At 47.8% G+C, this 27962-nt stretch overlaps 2 protein-coding genes and 1 long non-coding RNA gene across 3 annotated transcripts in view; 1 reads left to right on the plus strand and 2 right to left on the minus strand.

Annotated features, from left to right (window-relative positions):
- The window catches only part of LOC139232773 (zinc finger protein 850-like), an 81486-nt gene that overhangs the window by 33453 nt on the left and 20071 nt on the right, over positions 1–27962 (minus strand). The gene's annotated exons all lie outside the window — the stretch shown is intronic.
- LOC139232594 (uncharacterized) lies at positions 116–6184 on the minus strand. The gene is made up of 3 exons (XR_011588042.1): positions 6104–6184; positions 4691–4866; positions 116–467 (listed from the first exon to the last, which is right to left on the minus strand). It is a non-coding gene; the product is annotated as an uncharacterized lncRNA (long non-coding RNA).
- On the plus strand, positions 5961–27780 carry LOC139232582 (zinc finger protein 271-like). Its single transcript, XM_070863005.1, has 2 exons — positions 5961–6040; positions 24935–27780. Exon 2 carries the CDS (start codon positions 25399–25401, stop codon positions 26824–26826), a length of 1428 nt encoding a protein of 475 aa, XP_070719106.1. The 5' UTR covers positions 5961–6040; positions 24935–25398; the 3' UTR covers positions 26827–27780.

The raw sequence follows: 27962 nt of genomic DNA on the forward strand, positions 1-27962 counted from the left end.
CACACAGAGAGGTGAACGGTCGCTCCCCAGTGTGACAGTAGCGATGAGTTTTCAGCTGGGACAGAGCATTGAATCCCTTCCCACAGTCCACACATTTCCACGCCTTCTCCATGGTGCGGGTGTCCTTGTGTGTCTCCAACTTGGACGATCGTTTGAAGCCTCGTCCACACACAGAACACGTGTACGGTTTCTCCCCGCTGTGAATGGTGCGATGGTTTTTCAGGCTGTGTTAAAGCGCTTTCCACAGTCAGTGCACTGGAACACTCTCACTCGGATGTGTGTGTCTCGTGGCTTTTCCAGTCACATTGATGTTTGAAATCTTTTCCCACAGACAGAAGACAAACATTTCTCCATCCACATTCAAAGACCGCTGATATTCAGGTAATGAGGAATGGAGTAATGCTGTCAGATCTTGACGTGATATTTGGTTTGAGTTTCCTGTCTGCTTATCTCCACCTTCTAATACCCTGTAAATGGAGTTTACAAAAGCCATCACTGTAAGTATAGGAGAGAAATTCAGAACAGGCAATTCTCATTTCTATGGAACATTTTCTCCTATACTTCTCTGAAAGTTGCTATTCTCCATCCTACACACTCTCCCTCCTCCCTGTACTGAAATCAAAATCCACCTCCCAACAGATTTTCCTCCTCTCCAAATTTCTTCCCTGATTCTGGCTGGGTTCAGTTCTACACTCACTGGTTCCCCTCCCTCTCCTCCCCTGAAGGTGCTGACTCTGGCTGGGTTCAGTTCTACACTCACTGGTTCCCCACCTTTTGTGAGGTGCTTCGGGAACTTTATTAAGTGCACACACTGCAGAAATAGTGGAGGCATTGGTGATCATTTTCCAACAGTCTATCGACACGGGATCAGTTCCTATAGACTGGAGGGTAGCTAATGTAACACCACTTTTTAAAAAGGGAGGGAGAGAGAAAGCGGGTAATTATAGACTGGTTAGCCTGACATCAGTGGTGGGGAAAATGTTGGAATCAATTAGTAAGGATGAAATAGCAGTGCATTTGGACAGCAGTGACAGGATCGGCCCAAGTCAGCCTATATTTATGAAAGGGAAATCATGCTTGACAAATCTTTTGGAATTTTTTGAGGATGTAACTAGTAGAGTAGACAAGGGAGAACCAGTGGATGTGGTGTATTTGGACTTTCAAAAGGCTTTTGACAAGGTCCCACACAAGAGATTGGTGTGCAAAATCAAAGCACATGGTATTGGGGGTAATGTACTGATGTGGATAGAGAACTGGTTGGCAGACAGGAAGCAGAGAGTCTGGATAAACGGGTCCTTTTCAGAATGGCAGGCAGTAACTAGTGGAGTGCCGCAGGGCTCAGTGCTGGGACCCCAGCTATTTACAATATACATCAATGATTTGGATGAAGGAATTGAGTGTAATATCTCCAAGTTTGCAGATGACACTAAACTGGGTGGCGGTGTGAGCTGTGAGGGGGACGCTAAGAGGCTGCAGGGTGACTTCGACAGGTTAGATGAGTGGGCAAACGCATGGCAGATGCAGTATAATGTGGATAAATGTGAGGTTATCCACTTTGGGGGCAAAAACGCAAAGACAGAATATTATCTGAATGGTGGCAGATTAGGAAAAGGGGAGGTGCAACGAGACATGGGTGTCATGGTACATCAGTCATTGAAAGTTGGCATACAGGTACAGCAGGCGGTAAAGAAGGCAAATGTTTTATGTTGGCCTTCATAGCTTGGGGATTTGAGTATAGAAGTAGGGGAAGGTCTTACTGCAGTTGTACAGGGCCTTGGTAAGGCCTCACATGGAATATTGTGTTCAGTTTTGGTCTCCTAATCTGAGGAAGGACATTCTTGCTATTGAGGGAGTGCAGTGAAGGTTCACCAGACTGATTCCTGGGATGGCTGGACTGACATATGAGGAGAGACTGGGCCTTTATACACTGGAGTTTAGAAGGTTGAGAGGGGATCTCATAGAAAGATATGATTCTGATGGGATGGGACAGGTTAGATGCGGGTAGAATGTGTCCGATGTTGGGGAACTCCAGAACCAGGGGACACAGTCTTAGGATAAGGGGTAGACCATTTAGGACTGAGATGAAGAGAAACTTCTTCACTCAGAGAGTTGTTAACCTGTGGAACTCCCTACCACAGAGTTGTTGAGGCCAGTTCATTGGATATATTCAAGAGCGCGTTAGATATGGCCCTTACAGCTAAAGGGATCAAGAGGTATGGAGAGAAAGCAGGAAAGGGGTACTGAGGGAATGATCAGCCATGATCTTATCGAATGGTGGTGCAGGCTTGAAGGGCCGAATGGCCTACTCCTGCACCTATTTTCTATGTCTATGTTTTCTATGAAGTACATTAAGGTGATCACTGACACATGAGCAGCCCGTGTGTTACCACCCGGCAGCCCGGCCCCTTTACAGCCAGTATTTACAGGAGCTGGGACAGGGAGTCTCATTAAAATCACCGATATATTTGTTCTCACAAACCAACCCCACCAAAAATACCGAGTAATTTCACCTTCATTGGCAGATGCTCCCTGACCTGTCCCCATTGACAGACGCTCCCTGACCGTTCCCCATTGACAGACGCTCCCTGACTTTCGGGCTGTCCCGGAGTTTGGGCCGTAACCTGGTGGCAGTTGTGGAGAAGCGGATAATGAGGAGTTTGCTGTGAGGCCTGGGCAGCACTCGATGTGTGTGAAGCCCGCATCCCCCCCCGTTTATTAACCCGCTCCCTCCGCCCATCTCTCACCCGCTGCCTCACCCACCGCCCGCCCGACCGCGCATGATCAGCTCACACTGCCTGGGGGATTGACGGCAGTTCCGGGCCAATAGGAAGAGTAGGGGCAGGGATTGGAGGACCGAGCGGGTGGTTGGTGCAACAACCAGCGTGTGAGGGGCGTGGCTTGTGGCACCTAGTAGGCGGGGCTGAGCCCAGATCGCCTTCATTGGCTGAAACTCTGCATCATTTTTAAACCTGGAAGAAACTGGATCTTTCTGTTGTGGCTTTAAACAGATGGAACCCTGCGGTGTGGAGCAAACTTTGCAACATCTGGTAGTGAAATGGATTCAGTCAGGACAGACAGTGGGGAGTGTTTGAGAAAATTAACAGTGTAGTGAGAAAGGAAATACAGTGGATATTGTGTAGATGGATTGTCTGAAGGTGTTTGATAAGGTGCCGGACCGGAGGCTTGTTGATCAAATTAATGCTCACGGCATTAAAGGGAGTGGGGCAGAGTGGAAAGGAAATTGGGTAAAGGGCAGCAAGCAGAGAGTAGCAGTTCATGGATGTTCAGACAGTGTCAGTGTTGGGATAAAAACAGAAAATATTGGAAATACTCAGCAGGTCAGGCAGCATCTGCGAAGAGAGAAACAGAGTTAATGTTTCAGGTCGATGACCCTTTGTCAGTGTTGGGACCTTTTCTTTTTTCGGTAGCAAGAAATGCTCTGGATCGGAGTATCTGCGGCACAAAATCAAAATCTCTAGATGACGCCAAAGAGGAATGTGAGTGATTTCAGTGTGAATGCACAGGTTAATAAATGGGAGAGGTAGCTGTCAGCTGAAATTTAACGCAGAGAAATGTGACGTGATAGATTTTGAGAAGAAGAAAAAGGTAGGATACAGTCATTAAATGTTAAAACATTAGAAGGATTAGGAGGAACAGACTTAAGAGTGTAAGATTCCAGCCAACACCATTTCTTATTAATTAGGTTTGAGAGTCTGGTGTCAGCAAGTTTAATACCTTATTAAGAAATATAAGATAAGCAGATACTTTGTCCTCAACCGTACCTTATACTGACCCACCAATCAGAGTAACGATGCAAGTCCCACGTGTCCACAGTAACTGACACCAGGTCAGCCCGTTGGAGAGAACCTCAGGCGCCCTGAGCTTGATCTCGGTATCTCCAGTCCCGACTGCCCCCTTACATCAGTCTCCCCTCACTTTTATACCCTGCACTGATCCACTTCAGGCCCTGGACTCTTCTTTGTCTTCTCTGCTGGGTTTTGGCAGGAGGCGAGGAAAAGACAGTTGGAACTTCTCTAACCTGTGATTTACATGGACACTTTCTCTGGTTCCCAGCAGCTACTTTTCCTCAGTAATGTTCTTATTATCCTTAAAAGGCCGAAGGGTGACCTATTAGAATCATAGGATCTCAGAATGGTTACAGCACTGGAGGCCATTTTGGCAGTTGAGTCCATGCCAGCTCTCTGCAAAAGCATTTCAACTAGTCCGACTCCACCGCCCATTCTCCATAGCCCTGCAAATTGTTTTCCTTTGGGTACTTATTCAATTGCCTTTTGAAATCCACAATTAAATCTGCCTCCACCACTCTTTCAGGCAGTGCATTCCAGATCCTAACCACTTGCTGCTTAAAAATAGAGGTCTTTAAAATTATGAATGGTTTCAAAAGATACAGAGTTTCCACTTGTGGGGAAGAGCAAAATCAGAGGCCATCAATGTAAGATAGTCATCAAGAAATGTAGGGAATGTAGAAGAAACTTCATTACCCAGAAGGTGGTGACAATGTGGAACTCGCTACCACAGGGAGTGATTGAGGTGAATAGTATAGATGCATTTAAGGGGAGGCTAAATAAGCATATGAGGGAGAAGGGAATAGAGGGTAAACTAGTTGGGCTGAATGGCCCGGTTCTGTGCTGTATGTGTGTACAGAATGCAGTTCACTAACTCCTCCAACCTGCAGAGGCACCAGCGAGCTCACACCCACTCCATCGAAGACACACCAGGGCCTCCACACTGGAGAGTTCAGCTGAGCAGTGAGTGGAAAGAGATTCCCTGGTGTATTCCAGCCGCTGACACACAAGTCTCCACATTGTGACTACAGGAGTTCAATTCGACTCATTTTCAGTACACCTATTATTGAAGACAAGAAAGACTTGAATTTATATAGCGCCTTTCACAACCACCGGACATCCCAAAGTACTTTTGAAGTACAGTCACCGTTGTAATGTAGGAAACGCAGCAGCATATTTGTGCACAGCAAGGTCCTACAAACAGCATTGTGATAATGACCAGATAATATGATTTTGTGATGTTGATTGAGGGATAATTATTGGCCAGGGCACTGGGGATAACTCTCCTGCTCTTTTCGAAAGAGTGCCATGAGATCTTTTACATCCTGAGGGCAGACGGGGCCTCGGTTAAAAGTCTCATGCGAAAGACGACACCTCCGACAGTGCAGCGCTCCCTCAGCCTAGATTTATGTGCTCAAGTCACCGGAGTGGATCTTGAACCCACACCCTTCCTGACTCAGGTGCGCTGCCCACTGAGCCCGCCCCGCATTTAGAATGTGGGCCCGTGGGCATCAGCCGGTCCAGGCAGTGGGCGGTCGAGAGGGTCGTTCAGCCTGACTGCCTGCCTCCCTTCCGTGCCTACATCCGGGCCAGGTGTGTCCTTAGAGATGAAGCACGCAGTGTCCACCGGTACGCTTGCGGCCTTCCGCGAGAGGTGGGGGCCGGAGGGACTGGAGTGCATTGTCACCCCCGGCAACCAAATTTTAATTTGATTTTATATGTTTTAAAGTTTAATTTGTTTTAATTACCGGGTTTTTAGTGTCCCCCTCCCCTTTTATAGGGGGCATTTGAAAAAATATGATTTTAGTACCCAAAAAAAACAAAAGGAAAAAGAATATAACAAAAAAAAACAAAAAATGGCCTTGAAAAATGTTTGGAGTGTCCCCCAGATCGGGGGGCACTTGATTTAATGTTTACTTTTCTCCCCAAAAAGAGTTGTGAGCCCGTGGGTTGTGAATAAAGAGCCTTGTGTCCAACAAAGGCCCACACACTCCTCGGGCCCCGAACAAGGGGCGGCACAAAGTAGCTACCCTGCGGCTCAGCCAATCAGCGGCGCAAGTCCCGCTCTTCGGGCTCCCCGATTGGTTGAAGGACCCGCCGCCGGCTCGCACCTCCAGCCCCGCCCCTCGCTCCCCATTGGTTAGACGCTCCCGTCAATCACTGAGGAGAAGACGTGTCGCGGCTGAGGAAGGCTGGTGTGGTTAGTGCGCTCTCAGGGAACCTCGAACTCCCAGGTTTGTGTTTACCGTCATTTAATTCCCGCCCGTATCCTATTCCCTCTCCGCTCGTCCACCAACCTCAGAAAACTCGCTTCCCGCTGATAATTCCGACTCTGCAACCGTTAACGGCCGTTACCCAGAGTGACGCGCTCGCGCAGCTGCCCCTGAGCATGCGTGTTCTAAACCCCAACCAGAACGGCGCATGCGCACTTGTCATGGAACAAATTATCCTTTGCCTTTGATCAATAACACATCATGGTCATTGCCTCCATTAGGCTGGCCCTCATTCTTCCCTGCTTCAGTGTAAGAAAAAAAAACTTCTCCCATCTCTGTTACTAACACTTTGGAACAGAGGAGGCAGAGGGGAGTCTTTAAAAAAATTGTCCCTGGGATGTGGGCGTTTCTGACAAGCCCAGCCTTTATTGCCCATTCCTAATCCCATTGAGAAGGTGATGGTGAGCTGCAGTTCGTGTGGTGAAGGTATTTTCATACTGCTGTTGGTGAGGGAGTTCCAGAATTTTGACCCAGCGACGATGAAGGAATGGCGATATATTGCCAAGTCAGGATGGTGTGTCACTTGGAGGGGAGCTTGTAGGTGATGGTGTTCCCATGCGTCTGCTGCCCTCGCCCTTCTGGGCGGTAGAGGTTGTAGATTTGGGAGGCGCTGCTGAAGAAGCCTTGGTCAGTTGCTGCAGTGCATCTTGTAGATGGTACACACTGCAGCCACGGTGCACCGGTGGTGGGGGAGGGAGGTGATTGTTTGAGGTGGTAGATGGGCTGCCAATCAAATGGGCTAAATTTGTCCTGGATGGTGTCGAGCTTCCTGAGTGTTGTTGCAGCTACTCATCCAGGCAAGTGGAGAATATTTGATCACACTCCTGACTTGTACCTTGTAGATGTGGAAAAGCTTTGGGGAGTCAGGAGGTGAGACACTCGCTGCAAATTACCCAGCCTCTGACCTGCTCTTGTAGCCACAGTATTTATGTGGTAGGTCAATAAGAACATAATAAATAGGAGCAGGAGTAGGCCATTCAGCCCCTCGAGCCTGCTCCATCAATCAATATTATGGTTGACCTCAGCTCCACTTTCCTACACCGTCCCCATATCCCTTGATTCCATTGATAGATTTTTGAATACTAATCTCTGTCTTGAATATATATGACGTCTTAGCCTTCACAGCCCTCTGTGGCAGAGAATTCCAAAAATTCACCCCCCTCTGAGTGAAGACATTTCTCCTGAGTGAGGAAAATGGCTGACCCCTTAGCCTGAGATTATGCCCCCTAGTTCTAGACCCTCGAGCCAAGAGAAACAGCCTCTCAGCATTTGTGTGAGGAAGTGCTTCCTGACATCATCCCTGAACGGCCTAGCTCTAATTTTAAGTTTATGTTCCCTTATTGTGGACTACTTCACCACCCCTTGAGGGGTCTGCAGAGCGGTCTTAAACGGAGTGGATTATTTGGGAACTTGGAAAGAGTGGGAATTCGGAGACGAGCGGGAAGAAGTTGCAATTTTTTTGCCCACACTATTTGTAATGCTTTATGTTACAGGTAAATATTTAATTTCATTACCCATTACTTAATCCAGATCAGTTAAGGAGTCCACGAACTAAGCTGTAAACTAAATTACTTAAATACAAATTTAATACATTTAATTAAATAGAACACGGTCATATAGGGATGGCAGAGCGGGTGGTGTGCCACAACTGCAGCATGTGGGAGTTTGTGGAGAGCATTGTGATCCCAGACATCCATGTTTGCAGTAAGTGCCTGCATCTTGAGGAACTTCAGCTCAGAGTTATTGAGCTGGAGTCTGAGGTGCAGACATTGCGGGGCATCGGGGAGGGGGAGAGTTACCTGGACACTTTGATTCAGGAGGCAGTCACACCCCTTAGGTCTGGTTAGTGTTCAGGGACAGGAGGGTGTGACTGCAGGTCAGGCAGGTAAGGGGTCCCCAGGTGCACTATGGTGCAGGAGGCCATTCAAGTGGGGGGAGTGAAAGGGAATGTACAAAAGAACATAAGAAATAGGAGCAGGAGTCGGCCATACGGCCCCTCGAGCCTGATCCGCCATTTAATACGATCATGGCTGATCTGATCATGGACTCGGGTCCACTTCCCTGCCCGCTCCCCATAACCCCTTATCGGTTAAGAAACTGTCTATTTCTGTGTTAAATTTATTCAATGTCCCAGCTTCCACAGCTCTCTGAGGCAGTGAATTCCACAGATCCACAACCCTCTGAGAGAAGAAATTTCTCTTCAGCTCTGTTTTAAAAGGACGACCCCTTATTCTAAGATTATGCCCACTAGTTGTAGTCTCCCCTGTCAGTGGAAACATCCTCTGCGTCCATCTTGTCAAGTCCTCTCATAATCTTGCACGTTTCAATAAGATCACCTCTCATTCTTCTGAATTCCAATGAGTAGAGGACAGTGGAATAGCCTGTCGATACTCTCTGTCGAGGTTCACACATGGAGATTGAGCACATGGGTCACATATTGGAGAGAAACTGGTGAGTGTAGAACTGAACCCAGCCAGAGTCAGCACCTTCAGGAGAGGGAGAGGGAGGGGAACCAGTGAATGTAGAACTGAACCCAGCCAGAGTCAGCACCTTCAGAGGAGGGAGAAGGGAGGGGAACCAGTGAATGTAGAACTGAACCCAGCCAGAGTCAGCACCTTCAGGGGAGGGAGAGGGAGGGGAACCAGTGAGTGTAGAACTGAAATAAAAACAGAAAATGCTGGAAATCTCAGCGGGTCAGGCAGCATCTGTGGAGAAAAGACAGAGTTAACGTTTCGGATCAATGATCCTTCGTCAAAACTGGAGAGTGTTCGGAAAGAACAGATTCTTAATAATAGAAAAGTAAATTATAATTTAAATGGAGAAAAATTGCAAAGTGCTGCAGTACAGATGGACCTGGGGGTCCTTGTGCATGAAACACAAAAAATTAGTCTGCAGATACAGCAAGTAATCAGGAAGGCAAATGGAATGTTGGCCTTTATTGCAAGGGGGGGGGGGGGGGTGGTAGAGTATAAAAGCAGGGAAGCCCTGCATCAAATGTACAGGGTATTGGTGAGGCCACACCTGGAGTACTGCGTACAGTTTTGGTCTCCACATTTAAGGAAGGATATATTTGCATTGGAGGCTTTTCAGAGAAGGTTCACTAGGTTGATTCTGGAGATGTGGGGGTTGACTTATGAGGGTAGGTTGGGCCTATACACATTGGAGTTCAGAAGAATGACAGGTGATCTTATTGAAACATATAAGATAATGAGGGGTCTCGACAAGGTGTATGCAGAGAGGATATTTCCACTCATAGGGGAAACTAAAACTAGGGGACATAGAATAAGGGGCTGCCTATTTAAAACTGAGATTAGGAGAAATTTCTTCACAGAGGGTTGTAAATCTGTGGCATTCTCTGCCCCAGAGAGCTGTGGAGGCGGGGTTATTGAATATATTTAAGATGGAGATAGACAGATTTTTGAGCGATACGGGAGTAAAGGGTTATGGGGAGCGGGCAGGGAAGTGGAGCTGAGTCCATGATCAGATCAGCCATGATCTTATTGAATGGCGGAGCAGACTCGAGGGGCCGTATGGCCTACTCCTGCTCCTTTTCCTTATGTTCTTATGTTCTTAACAAGCACTGAGAAGGGGAGGGGAAGAAAGAACAAAAGGGAAAGTGTGATAGGGTGAAGACAGGAGAGATTAGAGAGACGAAAGGGATGATGGCCCAAATTGAAATGGTAATGCCAGGAGTTAGAAAAAGATAGGGTGTGAATGGTGGGATAATGACCAACTGCCATTAGAGACAAGGAGAAGAAAGAAAGAAACAGGCTCTGGGATTGGCAACGGTTACGCTCTGAAATTGCTGAACTTGATGTTGAGTCCAGAATGCTGTAAAGTGTCTAAATGAAAGATGAGGTGCCGTTCCTCGAGCTTGCATTGAGCTTCGTTGGAACAGTGTTAGAGGCCAAGGATGGAGAGGTCAGAGTGGGACTGAAGCGGGGAATTAAAGTGACAGGCAACTGGAAGCTCAGGGTCACACTTACGGATTGAACGGAGGTGCTCCGCAAAGCGGTCACCCAATCTACGCTTGGTCTCCCCAATGTAGAGGAAACCACATGGTGAGCAGCGAATACAGTATACTAAATTGAAAGAACTACAAGTAAATCGCTGTTTCACCTGGATGAAGTGTTTGGGGCTCTGGATAGTGGGAAGGGAGGAGGTAAAAGGACAGGTGTTGCATTTCCTGCGCTTGCACGGGAAGGTGCCGTGGGAAGGGGAAGGGGTGTTGGAGGTGGCTGTGGAATGGACCAGGGTGTCGCGGAGGGAGCGGTCCCTTCAGAATGCTGAGAGGGGAGGAGAGGGGAGATGTGATTGGTGGTGGGATCACGCTGGAGATGGCGGAGGATGATCCATTGAATGGTGGAGGCTGGTGGGGTGAAAGGTGAAGGCAAGGGGAACCCTGTCGCGGTTCTGAGAGGGAGGGGAAGGGGTGAGAGCAGAGGTACGTGTAATAGAACGGACGAGGGCCATGTTAACCACGGCGGAGAGGAATCCTCGGTTGAGGAAAAAGGAAGACATGTCGGAGGCACTAGTATGAAAGGTGGCATCGTCAGAACAGATGTGATGGAGACGGAGAAACTGGGATGTTGGAATGGAGTCCTTACAGGATGCGGGGTGGGAGGAAGTGTAGTCCAGCTAACTGTGGGAGTCAGTGGCTTATAGTGGACACTGGTCGAAAGCGTATCCCCAGAGATGGAGACAGAAGTTGAGGAAGGGAAGAGTCGGAGATGGACCATGAGACGGTGAGGGAAGGGTGGAAATTGGATGCAAAGTGAATGAAATTTTCAAGTTCAGGGCGAGAACAGGAAATGGCACCGATACGTCATCAATGTACCGGAAAAAGAGGTGAGAACATAAGAAATAGGAGCAGGAGTAGGCCATATGGCCCCTCGAGCCTGCTCTGCCATTTAATGCGATCATGGCTGATCCGATCATGGACTCCGCTCCACTTCCCTTCCCGCTCCCCATAACCCCTTATCGTTTAAGAAACTGTCTATTTCTGTCTTAAATTTATTCAATGTCCCAGCTTCCACAGCTCTCTGAGGCAACGAATTCCGCAGATTTACAACCCTCTGAGAAAAGAAATTTCTCCTCATCTCTGTTTTAAATGGGCGGCCTCTTATTCTAAGATTATGCCCCCTAGTTCTAGTCTCCCCCATCAGTGGAAACATCCTCTCTGAATCCATCTTGTCAAGCCCCCTCATAATCTTATATGTTTCGATAAGATCACCTCTCATTCTTCTGAATTCCAATGAGTAGAGGCCCAACCTACTCAACCTTTCCTCATAAGTCAACCCCCTCATCCCCGGAATCAACCGAGTGAACCTTCTCTGAACTGACTCCAAAGCAAGTATATCCTTTTGTGAATATGGACAGCAAAACTGTACACAATATTCCAGGTGAGGGAGGGGACCCGAGTAGGACTGGAACAAAGAATGTTCCACACATCCCACGAAAAGGCAGGCATAGCTAGGACCCATGCGGGTTCCCATAGCAACACCTTTAATTTGCAGGAAGTGAGTCGAGTTAAAGGAGAAGTTGTTCAATGTGAGAACAAGTTCAGCCGGGCGGAGGAGGAAGATGATGATGGTGGTGGATGAGGACTGGTTGGGCCTCTGCTCGAGGAAGAAGCGGAGCGCGCTCAGGCCATCCTGATGGGGAATGGAGGTGTAGAGGGATTGGACGTCCATGGTGAAAAGGAGACCGTTGGGGCCGGGAAACTGGAAACTGTTAGTGACGGAGGGCATCGGAGGAGTCGTGGATGGAGGCGGGAAGAGAGTGGACAAGGGGAGAAAAAAAAAGTCGTGATATGAAGAAATAAGTTCTGTGGGGCATGAACAGGCTGAAACGATGGGTCTATCGGGCCAGAGTCAGCACCTTCAGGAGTGGGAAGTAAACCAGTGAGTGTCGAACTGAACCCAGCCAGAGTCAGCACCTTCAAAAGAGGGAGAGGGAGGGAACCAGTGAGTGTAGAACTGAACCCAGCCAGAGTCAGCACCTTCAGGAGAGGGAGAGGGAGGGGAACCAGTGAGTGTAGAACTGAACCCAGCCAGAGTCAGCACCTTCAAAAGAGGGAGAGGGAGGGAACCAGTGAGTGTAGAACTGAACCCAGCCAGAGTCAGCACCTTCAGGAGAGGGAGAGGGAGGGGAACCAGTGAGTGTAGAACTGAACCCAGCCAGAGTCAGCACCTTCAGGGGACGGAGAGGGAAGGGAACCAGTGAGAGAACATAGAAAATAGGTGCAGGAGTAGACTATTTGGCCCTTAGAGCCTGCACCACCATTCAATAAAATCATGGCTGATCTTTCTCTCCATACCCCTTGATACCTTTAGCCGTTGTGAATACGGATTCTTTTTCCCTCAATCTGTTTCAGCGAATACACTGACGCGAACACCTTCTTTGCCTTTTCTGTAAAAGACCTTTATTGAAGATTCTCTGGCCGGGACTTGTCAAGACAAAGGAACACTCTCAATCAGAGCCTGTTTACCTTCCCCTGGACAAGTCCCTTTTCAGCGCGAAAAGCACAGTAGATATACATTTTCAAAACAGAACACATTTGATTAGCACTTGGTCTATCCAATCCCTTTCTGCCTCCCCCCCCCCCCCCCCCCCGAGTACGTCCAATGGCAGGCAAGAAAGTCTCCCAATTAGGGCTGGTGTCAGGTAGGTTAGTTATACCTTTGCTACACTGTCTTCCCTTATCAGTAAAGAACCCAATTAGTTTCTCTTCCTCCTTATCAGTAGAAGCTATTACTTTTCCCTTCCTATCTAGAATTGCTTTCTTTCTTTGTGCTGCCTTGGGCTTTCTCATGACCCGTGTCTAACCTCAACTTCAACTCTTGGTAACCCCTTTTTTTTTTCTGTTGATTCTGCAGTTGTCTGCGTCTTGACCATTTCTTTAGCTATTTTCCCATGATTCCCTATCTCCATCCTTTTGCCACCTTCTCTAGCCATCTACCACTTTCGTAACCCTTTTACACATTCTCACCGTAAGGGCCATATGTAACTCCTTCTTGAATATATCCAATGAACTGGCATCAACAATTCTCTACAGTAGGGAATTCTACAGGTTAACAACTCTCTGAGTGAAGAAGTTTCTCCTCATCTCAGTCTTAAATAGCCTACCCCTTAAACTAAGACTGTGTCCCCTGGTTCTGGACTTTCCCAACATTGGGAACATTCTTCGCGCATCTAACCTGTCCAGTCCTGTCAGAATCTTATATCTTTCTATGAGATCCCCTCTCATCCTTCTAAACTCCAGTGTATAAAGGCACAGTTGATCCAGTCTCTCCTCATATGTCAGTCCAGCCATCCCGGGAATCAATCTGGTGGACCTTCGCTGCACTCCCTCAATAGCAAGAACGTCCTTCCTCAGATTAGGAGACCAAAACTGAACACAATGTTCCAGATGAGGCCTCACCAAGGCCCTGTACAACTGCAGTAAGACCTCCCTGCTCCTATACTTAAATCCCCTAGCTATGAAGGCCAACATACCATTTGCCGCCTTCACCGCCTGCTGTACCTGCATGCCAACTTTCAATGACTGATGAACCATGACACCCAGGTTTCGTTGCATCTCCCCTTTTCCTAATCTGCCACCATTCAGATAATATTCTGTCTTCGTGTTTTTGCCTCCAAAGTGGATAACCTCACATTTATCCACATTATACTGCATCTGCCATGCATTTGCCCACTCACCTAACCTGTCCAAGCCTCTTACCATCCTCCTCACAGCTCACACCGCCACCTAGTTTAGTGTCATCTGCAAACTTGGAGATATTACACTCAATTCCTTCATCTAAATCATTAATGTATATTGTAAATAGCTGGGGTCCCAGCACTGAGCCCTGCGGCACCCCACTAGTTACTGCCTGCCATTCTGAAAAGGACCCATTTATCCCGACTCTCTGTTTCCTGTCTGCCAACCAGTTCTCTATCCAGGCCCGTGCATTACCCCCAATACCATGTGCTTTGATTTTTACCAGCAATCTCTTGTGTGGGACCTTGTCAAAAGCCTTTTGAAAGTCCAAATACACCATATCCACTGGTTCTCCCTTGTCCACTCTACTAGTTACATCCTCAAAAAATTCCAGAAGATTTGTCAAGCATGATTTTCCTTTCATAAATCCATGCTGACTTGCACCGATCCTGTCACTGCTTTCCAAATGCGCTGCTATTTCATCTTTAATAATTGATTTCAACATTTTCCCCGCTACTGGTGTCAGATTAACCGGTGTATAATTACCCGTTTTCTCTCCCTCCTTTTTTAAAAAGTGGTGTTACATTCGCTACTCTCCAGTCCACAGGAACTGATCCAGAGTCGATAGACTGTTGGAAAATGATCACCAATGCATCCACTATTTCTAGGACCACTTCCTTAAGTACTCTGGGATGCAGACTATCAGGCCCCGGGTATTTATCGGCCTTCAATCCGCTCAATTTCCCTAACACAATTTCCCGCCTAATAAGGATATCCTTCAGTTCCTCCTCCTCAGTAGACCCTCGGTCCCCTAGTACTTCCGGAAGGTTATTTGTGTCTTCCTTCGTGAAGACAGAACCAAAGTATTTGTTCAACTGGTCTGCCATTTCTTTGTTCCCCATTATAAATTCACCTGATTATGACTGCAAGGGACCTACATTTGTCATCACTAATCTTTTTCTCTTCACATATCTACAGAAGCTTTTGCAGTCAGTTTTTATGTTCCCGGCAAGCTTCCGATCACACTCTATTTTCCTCCTAATTAAACCCTTTGTCCTCCTCTGCTGAATTCTAAATTTCTCCCAATCCTCAAGTTTGCTGCTTTTTCTGGCCAATTTATATGCCTCTTCTTTGGATTTAACATTATCCTTAATTTCCCTTCTTAGCCACGATTGAGCCACCTTCCCCTGTTTTCCAGACAGGGATGTACAATTATTGAAGTTCATCCATGTGATCTTTAAATGTTTGCCATTGCCTATCCACCATCAACCCTTTAAGTATCACTTGCCAGTCTATTCTAGCCAATTCACACCTCATGCCATCAAAGTTACCTTTCCTTAAGTTCAGGACCCTAGTCTCTGAATTAATTGTGTCACTCTCCATCTTAATAAAGAATCCTACCATATTATGGTCACACTTCCCCAAGAGGCCTCGCACAACAAGATTGCTAATTAGTCCTTTCTCATTACACATCACCCAGTCTAGGATGGCCAGCCCTCTAGTTGGTTCCTCAACATATTGGTCTCGAAAACCATCCCTAATACAAGTCAGCATGGATTTATGAAAGGGAAATCATGCTTGACAAATCTTCTGGAATTTTTTGAGAATGTAACTAGTAGAGTGGACAAGGGAGAACTAGTGGATGTGGTGTATTTGGACTTTCAAAAGGCTTTTGACAAGGTCACACACAAGAGATTGGTGTGCAAAATCAAAGCATGTGGTATTGGGGGTAATGTGCTGACGTGGATAGAGAACTGGTTGGCAGACAGGAAGCAGAGAGTCGGGATAAATGGGTCCTTTTCAGAATGGCAGGCAATGACTAGTGGAGTGCAGCAGGGCTCAGTGGTGGGACCCCAGCTCTTTACAATATACATTAATGATTTAGATGAAGGAATTGAGTGTAATATCTCCAAGTTTGCAGATGACACTAAACTGGGTGGCGGTGTGAGCTGTGAGGATGCTAAAAGGCTGCAGGGTGACTTGGACAGGTTAGGTGAGTGGGCAAATGCATGGCAGATGCAGTATAATGTTGATAAATGTGAGGTTATCCACTTTGAGGGCAAAAACACGAAGGCAGAATATTATGTGAATGGCGGCCGATTAGGAAAGGGGGAGGTGCAACGAGATCTGGGTGTTGTGTTTCATCAGTCATTGAAAGTTGGCACGCAGGTACAGCAGGCGATGAAGAAGGCAAATGGTATGTTGACCTTCATAGCTAGGGGATTCGAGCATAGGAGCAGGGAGGTCTTATTGCAGTTGTACAGGGCCTTGGTGAGGTCGCATCTGGAATATTGTGTTCAGTTTTGGTCTCCTAATCTGAGGAAGGACGTTCTTGTTATTGAGGGAGTGCAGCGAAGGTTCACCAGACTGATTCCCGGGATGGCAGGACTGACATATGAGGAGAGACTGGATCAACTATGCCTTTATACACTGGAGTTTAGAAGGATGAGAGGGGAGTGTTTGACGGGACAGTACAACGAACATAAGAACATGGAACAGGAGTAGGCCATCTAGCCCCTCGAGCCTGCTCCGCCACTCAACAAGATCATGGCTGATCTGGCCGTGGACTCAGCTCCACTTACCTGCCTGCTCCCCGTAACCCTTAATTCCCTTATTGGTTAAAAATCTATCTATCTGTGATTTGAATACATTCAATGAGCTAGCCTCAACTGCTTCCTTGGGCAGAGAATTCCACAGATTCACAACCCTCAGAGAAGAAATTCCTTCTCAACTCGGTTTTAAATTGGCTCCCCCGTATTTTGAGGCTGTGCTCCCTATTTCTGGTCTCCCCGACCAGTGGAAACAACCTCTCTGCCTCTATCTTGTCTATCCCTTTCATTATTTTAAATGTTTCTATAAGATCACCCCTCATCCTTCTGAACTCCAACGAGTAAAGACCCAGTCTACTCAATCTATCATCATAAGGTAACCCCCTCATCTCCGGAATCAGCCTAGTGAATCGTCTCTGTACCCCCTCCAAAGCTAGTATATCCTTCCTTAAGTAAGGTGACCAAAACTGCACACACTACTCCAGGTGCGGCCTCACCAATACCCTGTACAGTTGCAGCAGGACCTCCCTGCTTTTGTACTCCATCCCTCTCGCAATGAAGGCCAACATTCCATTTGCCTTCCTGATTACCTGCTGCACCTGCAAACTAACTTTTTGGGATTTTCATGCACAAGGACCCCCAGGTCCCTCTGCACCGCAGCATGTTGTAATTCTCCCCATTCAAATAATATTCCTTTTTACTGTTTTTTTTTTCCATGGTGGATGACCTCACATTTTCCGACATTGTATTCCATCTGCCAAACCTTAGCCCATTCGCTTAACCTATCTAAATCTCTTTGCAGCCTCTCTGTGTCCCTTACACAACCCGCTTTCCCACTAATCTTTGTGCCATCTGCAAATTTTGTTACACTACACTCTGTCCCCTCTTGCAGGTCATCTATGTATATTGTAAACAGTTGTGGTCCCAGCACCGATCCCTGTGGCACACCACTAACCACCGATTTCCAACCCGAAAAGGACCCATTTATCCCGACTCTCTGCTTTCTGTTAGCCAGCCAATTCTCTATCCATGCTAATACATTTCCTCTGACTCCGCGTACCTTTATCTTCTGCAGTAACCTTTTGTGTGGCACCTTATCGAATGCCTTTTGGAAATCTAAATACACCACATCCATCGGTACACCTCTGTCTACCATGCTCATTATATCCTCAAAGAATTCCAGTAAATTAGTTAAACATGATTTCCCCTTCATGAATCCATGTTGCGTCTGCTTGATTGCACTATTCCTATCTAGATGTCCCGCTATTTCTTCCTTAATGATAGCTTCAAGCATTTTCCCCACTACAGATGTTAAACTAACCAGCCTATAATTACCTGCCTTTTTTAAACAGAGGCATTACATTAGCTGCTTTCCAATCCGATGGTACCGCCCCAGAGTCCAGAGAATTTTGATAGATTATAACGAATGCACCTGTTATAACTTCCGCCATCTCTTTTAATACCCTGGGATGCATTTCATCAGGACCAGGGGACTAGTCTACCTTGAGATCCATTAGCCTGTCTAGCACTACCCCACTAGTGATAGTGATTGTCTCAAGGCCCTCCCTTCCCACATTCCCATGACCAGCAATTTGTGTCTTCCACTGTGAAGACCGAAGCAAAATAATTGTTTAAGGTCTCAGCCATTTCCACATTTCCCATTATTAAATCCCCCTTCTCAACTTCTAATGGACCAACATTTACTTTAGTCACTCTTTTCCATTTTATAAATTGACAAAAGCTTTGACTATCTGTTTTTATGTTTTGCGCAAGTTTACTTTCGTAATCTATCTTTCCTTTCTTTATTGCTTTCTTAGTCATTCTTTGCTGTCGTTTAAAATTTTCCCAATCTTCTAGTTTCCCACTAACCTTGGCCACCTTATACTCATTGGTTTTTAATTTGATACTCTCCTTTATTTCCTTGGTTATCCACGGCTGGTTATCCCTTCTCTTACCGCCCTTCTTTTTCACTGGAATATATTTTTGTTGAACACTATGAAAGGGGGCTTTACTCTTCCCTGGTATAATCTCAGTGAATCTCTCTGCACCCTCTCCATGGCCTCGACATCCTTCCTGGTGTTATATCCCCAAAACCTTACACACTATTCTATCTGCAGCCTAACCAATGATTTGTACAGGTTTACATGACCTCTGCCCTTTTGTACTCTACACCCGTATTTATAAAACCTAGGACCCCATGTGCTTTTTAACCACTATCATTTTTAAAGGTTTGTGTATCTGTAGGTTTTAGAGATATTAACACAACATGGCTAAAATACAGTGACACAAAAGCATCTGATAAAATGTGCATTATGGGAAAGAGAAGTTTCGTCTGAGTTCGAAACTCAAACAGGAGCTTCACTGCAGACACGTTGCCATGGCAACACTGATCAAACATTCCATTCACTGAATCGACTGGTTAGAATCTGTGACCAGATCAGGGGGAAGAACCGGGTTTGTCTGTTATTAACCACAATATAAACTTAAAGCAGAGTGAGTAATAGAACAGATCAGATTATAATGTGTGATACTTATACCTATAATTGAGAAACTATAAGAAATAACATAACTGTAGGCAGGATAGTTTAGGGTTAATGAGAATATTACTGAAGAAAAGTGCCTGCTGGGAACCAGGGAAAGTGTCCTTGTAAATCACAGATTAGAGAAGTTCCAGCTGTCTTTTCCTCACTTCCTGCCCAAACCCAGCAGAGAAGACAAAGAAGAGTCCGGGGTCAGAGGTGGATCAGTGCAGGATATATAAGTGAGGGGAGACTGATGTAAGGGGGCAGTCGGGACTGGAGACACCGGAGATCAAGCTCAGGGCACCCGAGGTTCCATCCAGCGGGCTGACCTGGTGTCAGTTATTGTGGACACGCGGGACTTGCATCTTTACTCTGATTGGTGGGTCAATATAAGGTAGGGTAGAGGACAGAATCTGCTCATCGCATATCTCTTAATCAGGTATTAAGGTGCTGACACTGGACTCGAAACCTGCTAATTAATAAGACAAGGAATTGGCAAGAATCTGACACCTCTTTCCTGTTCTACTCCTTTACTCCTTTTAAATGTTTCCTATGTAATGTACATTTTATCTTTTTCTAACTTAAATGCATCAACTCTCATTTCCTGGCATGTAATTTGATCTGACATCTACCTGCCCCATTTACTAACCTGTGTATTCACACTGAACTCACTGACAGTCCTCTTCACAGCTGGCCATGGTCCCTCTTGGCATCATTTAGAGATTTTGATCTTGTGGCCTTTATACCCAAGCCCAGTTCATTTCTCTATATTGAGCAGTGCAATGGTCCCAACACTGACCCTGGGGACACCACAGTTTACATCCTTCCAGTCTGAAGAACCTCCATGAACCGTTACTCTGTTTGCTGCCCTTTACCCAACTTCCTCTCCATGCTGCCCCTCGCCCTTTAATACTCTGAGCCTTAATTTGATCAACAAGCCTCCGGTCCGGCACCTTATTTACACAACATCCACTCTCACTGCACCACATTTTCTCAAACACTCCCCACTGTCTGTCCTGACTGAATCCATTTCACTACCAGATGTTGCAATGTTTGCTCCACACCGCAGGGTTCCACCTGTTTAAAGCCACAACACAAAGGCCGAGTTCCCTCCTGGAATTTGAGAGAAATCAGCTTCAACAATGTGCCAGAGTTTCAGCCAATTAGGAAGATCTGGGCTCAACCCCGCCCACTGGGTGCCGCAAGCCCCACCTCTCTCTCACTCCGATTGGCTGGAGGGCCAACCACCCGCTCGGTCCTCCAGCCCCGCCCCACTCTTCCTGTTATCCGCCTCACACACTGGCCTTTGCCCCGAGCGGGGCCCCTGGGGGCGGGGCAGCTGCGGGTCTTTCTCCCGGTGACAGGCCCGGGGAACGGCCGCCATCTTGCTGGGGCAGGGGCAGCAGGGCGCATGCGCGGCCTTTCCCTGGGCCAGGAACCAGGAGGAGAGAATGTTGTGAATTTCTATCCTGGACTCACAGTCAGGGCTTTTGTAAAGTGCTGTTCCAGGCTGTGAGAAGGGCAGCATTTACAGGCCGCAAACTCACACCTAACATTTTGCACCAGCGAGTTCACACTGGGGAGAGGCCGTTCACCTGCTCTGTGTGTGGGGAGGGATTGATTCAGACATCTACCTGCTGAGACACCAGCGAGTTTATCAGTGACTGCAGGGGCTGTTATTGCTGCTGTTAATGAACCATGTTCATTCTGACAGTTGGGATGTGTTTCTGCTTATAATTGGGCCAAAGCGAGACCTGGCGGGCAGGGGAAGGCCAGCTCAAGGAACAAGATGGAGGTTACACCACCTTCTGGAAAGGGAAACCATCGCTTTGGCGGCGATGTCGATATCAAAGCGTCTAAGTTCCCGGGCAACTATGGCGGTGCGGCATTCGGTCCAATTATAAGCAGAACGCTGCCTTCACAGTCGGTTTCGCCATCAAAAATGAGCTGGCCGACTGCCTCAAAGACTCCCCCTGCGGGGTTAACGAACGTCTCATGATTTTTCGACTCGCCCTATCCCGGAATCAATGCGCCACAATCATCAGTGCGTACACCCCAACACTCGATGCAACGGATGAGACCAAAGAGGGTTTTTACTCAAGCCTCTGAAAATCCCTGTCCCGCGTCCCCGCGGACGACAAACTGATCCTCCTCGATAATTTCAACGCCAGGTCGGCAAGGACACAGCTCTCTGGGGAGGCGTGATTGTCAGAGAGGGGGTAGGGAAAGCCAACTCCAGCAGTACCCTACTCCTGACAAAATGTCTAGAACATGAACTCCTCATCACCAACACCTTGTTCCGCCAGAGGGACAAATACAAGGCATCGTGGCAACACCCTCGCTCCAAACACTGGCACCTGCACGACTATGTCATCGTCCGAGCCAGGGATCGCAAGGATGTGCGCATCACCCACGCCATGACAGGGGCTGATGACTGCTGGACGGATCACTGCCTAATCCGATCCATCATTGAAATCAACATAGCCCCAAAGCAGAGGGGGCAGCAGAAGCAGTGCCGCAAAAATGTCAATGCCGGGGCACTTAAGGACCCAGCTAAGAGAGCCCTATACAGTCAGCGCCTCACAGCTAACCTGGCGTGCCTTGATGACCCTGAGATGCAGAATGCCCGCAGCTCTTGGTCTGCCATCCAGGCCTCCATAACCAGTGCCTGCAAGGAGACGTTCGGTCACTCAACCAGGAAACACCAGGACTGGTTTGATGAAAATGATCAGGAGATCCAAGAGCTAATTGATTGCAAGCGTAGGGCGTTTCTGAGCCTTAAACAACAACCCAACTCAGGAGCAGCAAAACAGCATTACAGACGGCTCAAGGCTGAGATCCAACAGAAAACCCGGACCTAAAGAACAGGTGGTGGATGGAGAAAGCACAGGAGATTCAGCAGCTGGCTGACAGCCATGATGTGCGAGGATTCTTCATCGCAGTCAAGGCGACCTATGGTCCAAACACCCAAGGCCTCACCCCACTGCTGGCCAAGAACAGGGAGACACTCATCAAGGACACCGAGGCAGTCAGGGCCTGCTGGAAGGAGCACTTTGAAGATCTCCTAAATCGAGACTCTGCCTTTGACTCCAGGGTTCTCGACTCTATCCTGCAGCATGCTACCTGCCACTACCTCGGCAAAACCCCAGCAGTGCACTAGGTAGAAAAAGCCATAAGACAGCTTCAAAACAACAAGGTTACAGGAGCGGATGGAATCCCTGCTGGGGCACTGAAATATGGCGGAGAGACGGTGTTGGACCTCATCTCTCTCATCTGGAGGGAGGAGAGCATGCCGGGAGATCTCAGAGATGCAGTAATCGTGACCATCTTTAAAAAAGGGGACAAGTCCTACTGTGGCAACTACAGAGGAATCTTCCTGTTATCAGCCACTTGGGAAAGCCATCGCTAGAGTCCTCCTCAACCGTCTTCTCCCTGTGGCCGAGGAGCTCCTCCCGGAGTCACATGCGGATTTCGTCCCCTATGGGGCACAACGGACATGATTTTTGCAGTGCGACAGCTGCAGGAAAAATGCAGGGAACAGCGCCCGTGCTTATACATAGCCGCCTTCGACCTTACAAAGGCCTTTGACACTGTCAACCATGAGGGTATATGGAGCGTCCTCCTCCACTTCGGAAGCCCCCAAAAGTTCGTCACCATCCTCCGCCTGCTCCACAACGACATGCAGACAGTGATCCTTACCAACGGGTACATTACAGACCCAATCCACGTCCAGACCGGGGTCAAACAGGGCTGTGTCATCGCCCCAACCCTCTTCTCAATCTTCCTCGCTGCCATGCTCCACTTCACAGTCAACAAGCTCCCAGCTGGAGTGGAACTAAACTACAGAACCAGTGGGAACTTGTTCAACCTTTGCCGTCTCCAGGCCAGGTCCAAGACCATCCCAATCTCTGTCTTCGAGCTACAGTACGCGGACGACGCCTGCATCTGCGCACATACAGAGGCTGAACTCCAGGACATAGTCGACATATTTACTGAGGCGTGTGAAAGCATGGGCCTTACGCTAAACATCCATAAGGCAAAGGTCCTCCACCAGCCTGCCCTCACTGCACAGCACTGCCCCCCAGTCATCAAGATCCATGGCTCAGCCCTGGACAACGTGGACCATTTTCCATACCTTGTGAGCCTCTTATCAACAAGAGCAGGCATCGACGACTAGATTCAACACCGCCTCCAGTGCAGCCTTCGGCCGTCTGAGGAAAAGAGTGTTTGAAGACCAGGCCCTCAAAACTGCCACCAAGCTCATGGTCTACAGGGCTGTAGTAATACCCGCCCTCCTGTATGGCTCAGAGACATGGACCATGTACAGTAGACACCAAGTCGCTGGAGAAATTCCACCAACAATGTCTCCACAAGCTCCTGGGAGAACAGGCGCACCAACGTTAGCGTCCTCGACCAGGCCAACATCCCCAGCATTGAAGCACTGACCACACTTGATCAGCTCCGCTGGGTAGACCACATTATTCACATGCCTGACACAAGACTCCCAAAGCAAGCGCTCTACTCGGAACTCCTTCATGGCAAACGAGCCAAAGGTGGGCAGAGGAAACAATTCAAGGATACCCTCAAAGCTTCCCTGATAAAGTGCAACATCTCCACTGACACCTGGGAATCTCTGACCAAAGATCGCCGTACGTGGAGGTAGAGCATCTGAGAGGTCGTTGAGCACCTCGCGTCTCACCGCCGAGAGCATGCAGAAAACAAGCGCAGGCAGCGGAAGTAGCATGCGGCAAACCAGTCCCACCCACCCCTTCACTCAACGACTATCTGTCCCACCTATGACAGAGTCTGTGGTTCTCGTATTGGACTGTCCAGCCACCTAAGAACTCATTTTAAGAGTGGAAGCAAGTCTTCCTCGATTCTGAGGGACTGCCTATGATAATGATGGTGATGATAACTGGGCTGGAGTTTAACATAATGGATATATAGCTGATTGACTTATCAGGCTGCAGCGTTTGTTTAAGAACCGTTGTCTGATCTTCCCCTCAATCAAGGGTCGTCAAAGGAAGGGTGGGGACGGTTTGGGACCATAAAGGAGATGATCTTGTGGAGGCAGAGGGCATGGTTGAGGTTCTAAATGAGTATGTTGCATCTGTCTTCATGGAGAAGAGGGTGCTGCCAATGTAGCAGTGAAGGAGGAGATAGTATCGATATTGCTTAGAATGAAAATAGATAAAGAGGAGGCACGTAAAAGGTTGGCAGGCCTCAAAGTAGAAGAGACACCCAGATGGATGGGAGGCTTCCTCAGTTGCTGAGGGAAGTAAGGGTGGAAATTGCAGAGGCTTTGGCCACAATTTTCCAATCCTCCTTCAATATGGGGGCGGTGACAGAGGACTGGAGGATTGCAAGTATTACACCTCTGTTTAAAAACCAGGCCAGTCAGTTTAACGAGGGGTGGAACAGGCGGGTCGGTAGGTGGGAAGAGATTATGGGCCAGGGATGGATTAGAGCTGTGGGTGGGTTTAAATGCTTTATAAACACCTGATGTATGCCTGAGGCCTGAATCCGAGCCCACAGGCCTGGTGTTTGTCCCCCTGGTTACAGGCCCGGTCAGTGAGCCCAGGTGAGCGGGGTCACTGACCACCATCTTGGACAGGGCAGAGTTCACGGCGCGTGCCCACGCAGCACTTTGGGCAGGAACAGAGTAGGCGGAGCCTCAGGGTCTCTGTCAGTTTGATTGGGCCACATGTTTCTGCCCATATTATTGGCCCCTGAAAGGGAGCCTTGTGCTGATTCTTGTCTGGTGACCCTGGGATAACCCAGTGTCACCCAATTGGTCCATCAGAAAAGCCCAGTGACCAGCAGAGAAAATCATCAGCTCATTGATTTTATTCTCGCTCTGCACACAGCAGAGATGGAGGGAGATAGGTGAGAGCGGAGAATAAAATGATGGATCTGTTGCGATGAGTTTGGATTTTAGCGCAGGGAGGGGGAGAGTGTGTGGGATGGGAATTTACAGCTTTGAGGGAACAAGAGAGGAAAGAATGTTCCATAGAAACTAGAATTGTCTGTTCTGAATTTCTGTCCTGTACTTATTGATGTCTTTTGTAAATTCCCTTTACAGAGAATCAGAAGGGGAGGATTTGCAAATGGGAAACTCAAACCAAACATCACATCAAGATCTGACAGAGTTACTCCATTCATCTGGACCTGAATATCAGCGGTCTTTGAATGTGGAAGGAGAAATGTTCTGTTCTGTCTGTGGGAAAAGATTTCAAACATCAGTGTGACTGACAAAGCCCCAAGACACACACCCGAGTGAGAGTGTTCCAGTGCACTGACTGTGGAAAGAGCTTTAACCAGTTACACAGCCTGAAAAAACATTGCAGCGGGGAGAAACCGTACACGTGTTCTGTGTGTTGTCGAGGCTTCAACTGATCGTCCAACCTGGAGAGACACAAGGACACCCACACCATGGAGAAACCGTGGGATTGTGGAAAGGACTTCAATTAACCGTCGCGGCTGGAAACTGGGAAGAGGCTATTCACCTGCTCCTTCTGTTGGAAGGGATTCACTCAGTTATCTAGCATGCTGACACGCCAGCGAACTCGCAATAGGGAGAGGCCGTTCACCTGCTCCGTGTGTGGGAAGGGATTCACCTGTTCATCCCATCTCACTGCACACCAACCTGATCACACTGATGAGAGACCTTTTAAATGCTCTGACTATGAGAACAGCTTTACAACCTCTGAGGAACTGACTACACACCAGCGAGTTCACACTGATGAGGGACCGTTCTGTTGCTTTCACTGTGGGGAGAAATTCACCCAGTCATTATGTCTGGCTGAACATCAGCGAGTTCACACTGGAGAGAGACAGTTCACCTGCTCCGTCTGTGGGAAGGAATTCACTTGTTCAAGCGACCTTTTGACACACAAGCAAGTTCACACCAGGAAGAGGCCATTCGCTTGTTCTGTCTGTGGGAAGGGATTCATTCAGTCATCCCACCTCTTTGCACACCAGCAAGTTCACAGCGGGGAGAGGCCGTTCACCTGCTCCGTGTGTGGGAAGGGATTCGCTCGTTCATCCCATCTTTTGAGACACCAGCGAGTTCACACTGGTGAAAGGCCGTTCATCTGCTCCGTGTGTGGGAAGGGATTCAGTTGTTTACACCACCTTTTGATACACCGGCCTGTTCACACCAGGGAGAGGCCGTTCACCTGCTCAGAGTGTGGGAAGGGATTCACTCAATCATCCAGTCTCCAGAGACACAGACACATTCACACTGGGGAGAGACCGTTCACCTGCTCCGAGTGTGGCAAGAGTTTTGCTCAGTCATCTACCCTGCTGACACACCAGCGTATTCACACTGATGAAAGACCTTTTAAATGTTCTTACTGTGAGAAGACCTTCAACAGAAGTAATGATCTGCTGACGCACCAAAGCACTCACACCGGGGAGAGGCCGTTCATCTGCTCCGTGTGTGGAAAGAGATTCGCTCAGTCATCACACTTCCATGAACACCAACGTGTTCACTCTGATAAGCGACCATTTAAATGTTCTGACTGTGAAAAGACCTTTAAAAGAAATAATGATCTGCTGACGCACCAACGCACTCACACTGGGGAGAAACCGTTCATCTGCTCAGTGTGTGGGAAGGGATTCATTGCATCATCCCACCGGCTGAGACACCAGCGAGTTCACACCGGGGAGAGGCCATTCATCTGCCCAGTGTGTGGGAAGGGATTTGCTGAATCATTCCACCGGCTCAGACACCAGCGAGTTCACAGTGGGGAGAGACCGTTCACCTGCTTAGAGTGTGGGAAGGGATTCACTAATTCATCCCACCTACTGAGACACCAGCGAGTTCACACTGGAGAGAGGCCGTTCACCTGTTCTGTGTGTGGGAAGAGATTCACTCAGTCATCCAGCCTGCTGAAACACCAGCGAGTTCACACGTTACTGCCGGAGCTGGATTCTGCTGTTATTGCTGCTGTTAATCACAACCAGGACTGAACCATGTTCATTGACAGTTGGGGTTTGTTTCTGTTGATAACTCCTATAACTGGGCTGATGATTAATATTCTGGATATCTGTCCAATAAATTGGCTTTGTTTCAAACACACAGTGTGTTGATATTTGATGTCTCTAAGATAAGAGGAAACAAATTGATGTCCTTGTTACCACCTGTTCCATTTTTGGGCCTTTTCCCCTTTCCAACTTTAGATTATTTCAGTTCTCATGCCTTCGGTTACTCTCATGGACAATTCCCAGCACCCCAAACCTCTCGGAGTGCATCTCTAGCCTTGGGATCCAGGGAATGTATCGGTAACACGCCTGGGATCACTAAACACAAAACCCAGACTGTTAATGACTTTCAGTGACTGGACTTAGCATGTGCCCCACAGCATCTCTCCCACCTTCGATGTGTGAATGGAGCATCACACCTGAAACCTGGTTTTAAATTTAAACACACTCAGCAAATGTATTGAGCAAGAGATGGAAAAGTAAATAGATTGCGGCCCAATCCTCCAGCTCTATATTGTAGGCCGATGAGACTCTGTTAAGGAGCCAATGAGCTGCTGGACTGCTCTGCATTGTACCTGAATGATAAACTGACTTGAAGGTTTGTCCCAGTGCAACCTTTGCTGTTGTGAAATGTTTGTGTCTGAAGAGCCTCACATCCTTGCTCATGTCGGCTGCAATTGTGTAGAAAGGGGATGATTGAAGCGATGGTCTTTGTACAGAGGTGTGAAACAAGGAAATGGTATCCGTGTGATCGTGACACTACCTTGTGGTCACAGTCAGAACAATGCTCAGATATCCTTGTGCTTATGGTTTGAACAGAGTCAAATCACAAATGTAGCAAACAAATTAAATATAAATATTGCCAGTATAATCGCAGCTTGTTAGAACAGACCTGGGGAGAAGAGAGCTCTGATCTCATATTATCGCTGTTCTCCGGATCGGGTAACTGTTAATAAAGTCCGTAAAAGACATCTGTTGTGAGTTTGATTCATCATCATCACACATCAGGCCGTCCCTCGAATGAGGATGACTTGTTTCCATATGAGTTCACAGATGTTGCAATGAAGGACCCGATGTTCCAGTCCTGAACTCCAATTGAGGCGGTGGAAATTGCCTGTGCATGG

Source organism: Pristiophorus japonicus, chromosome 20 (assembly GCF_044704955.1).
Source record: "Pristiophorus japonicus isolate sPriJap1 chromosome 20, sPriJap1.hap1, whole genome shotgun sequence".
In the NCBI taxonomy this organism is placed as follows: Eukaryota; Metazoa; Chordata; class Chondrichthyes; family Pristiophoridae; genus Pristiophorus; species Pristiophorus japonicus.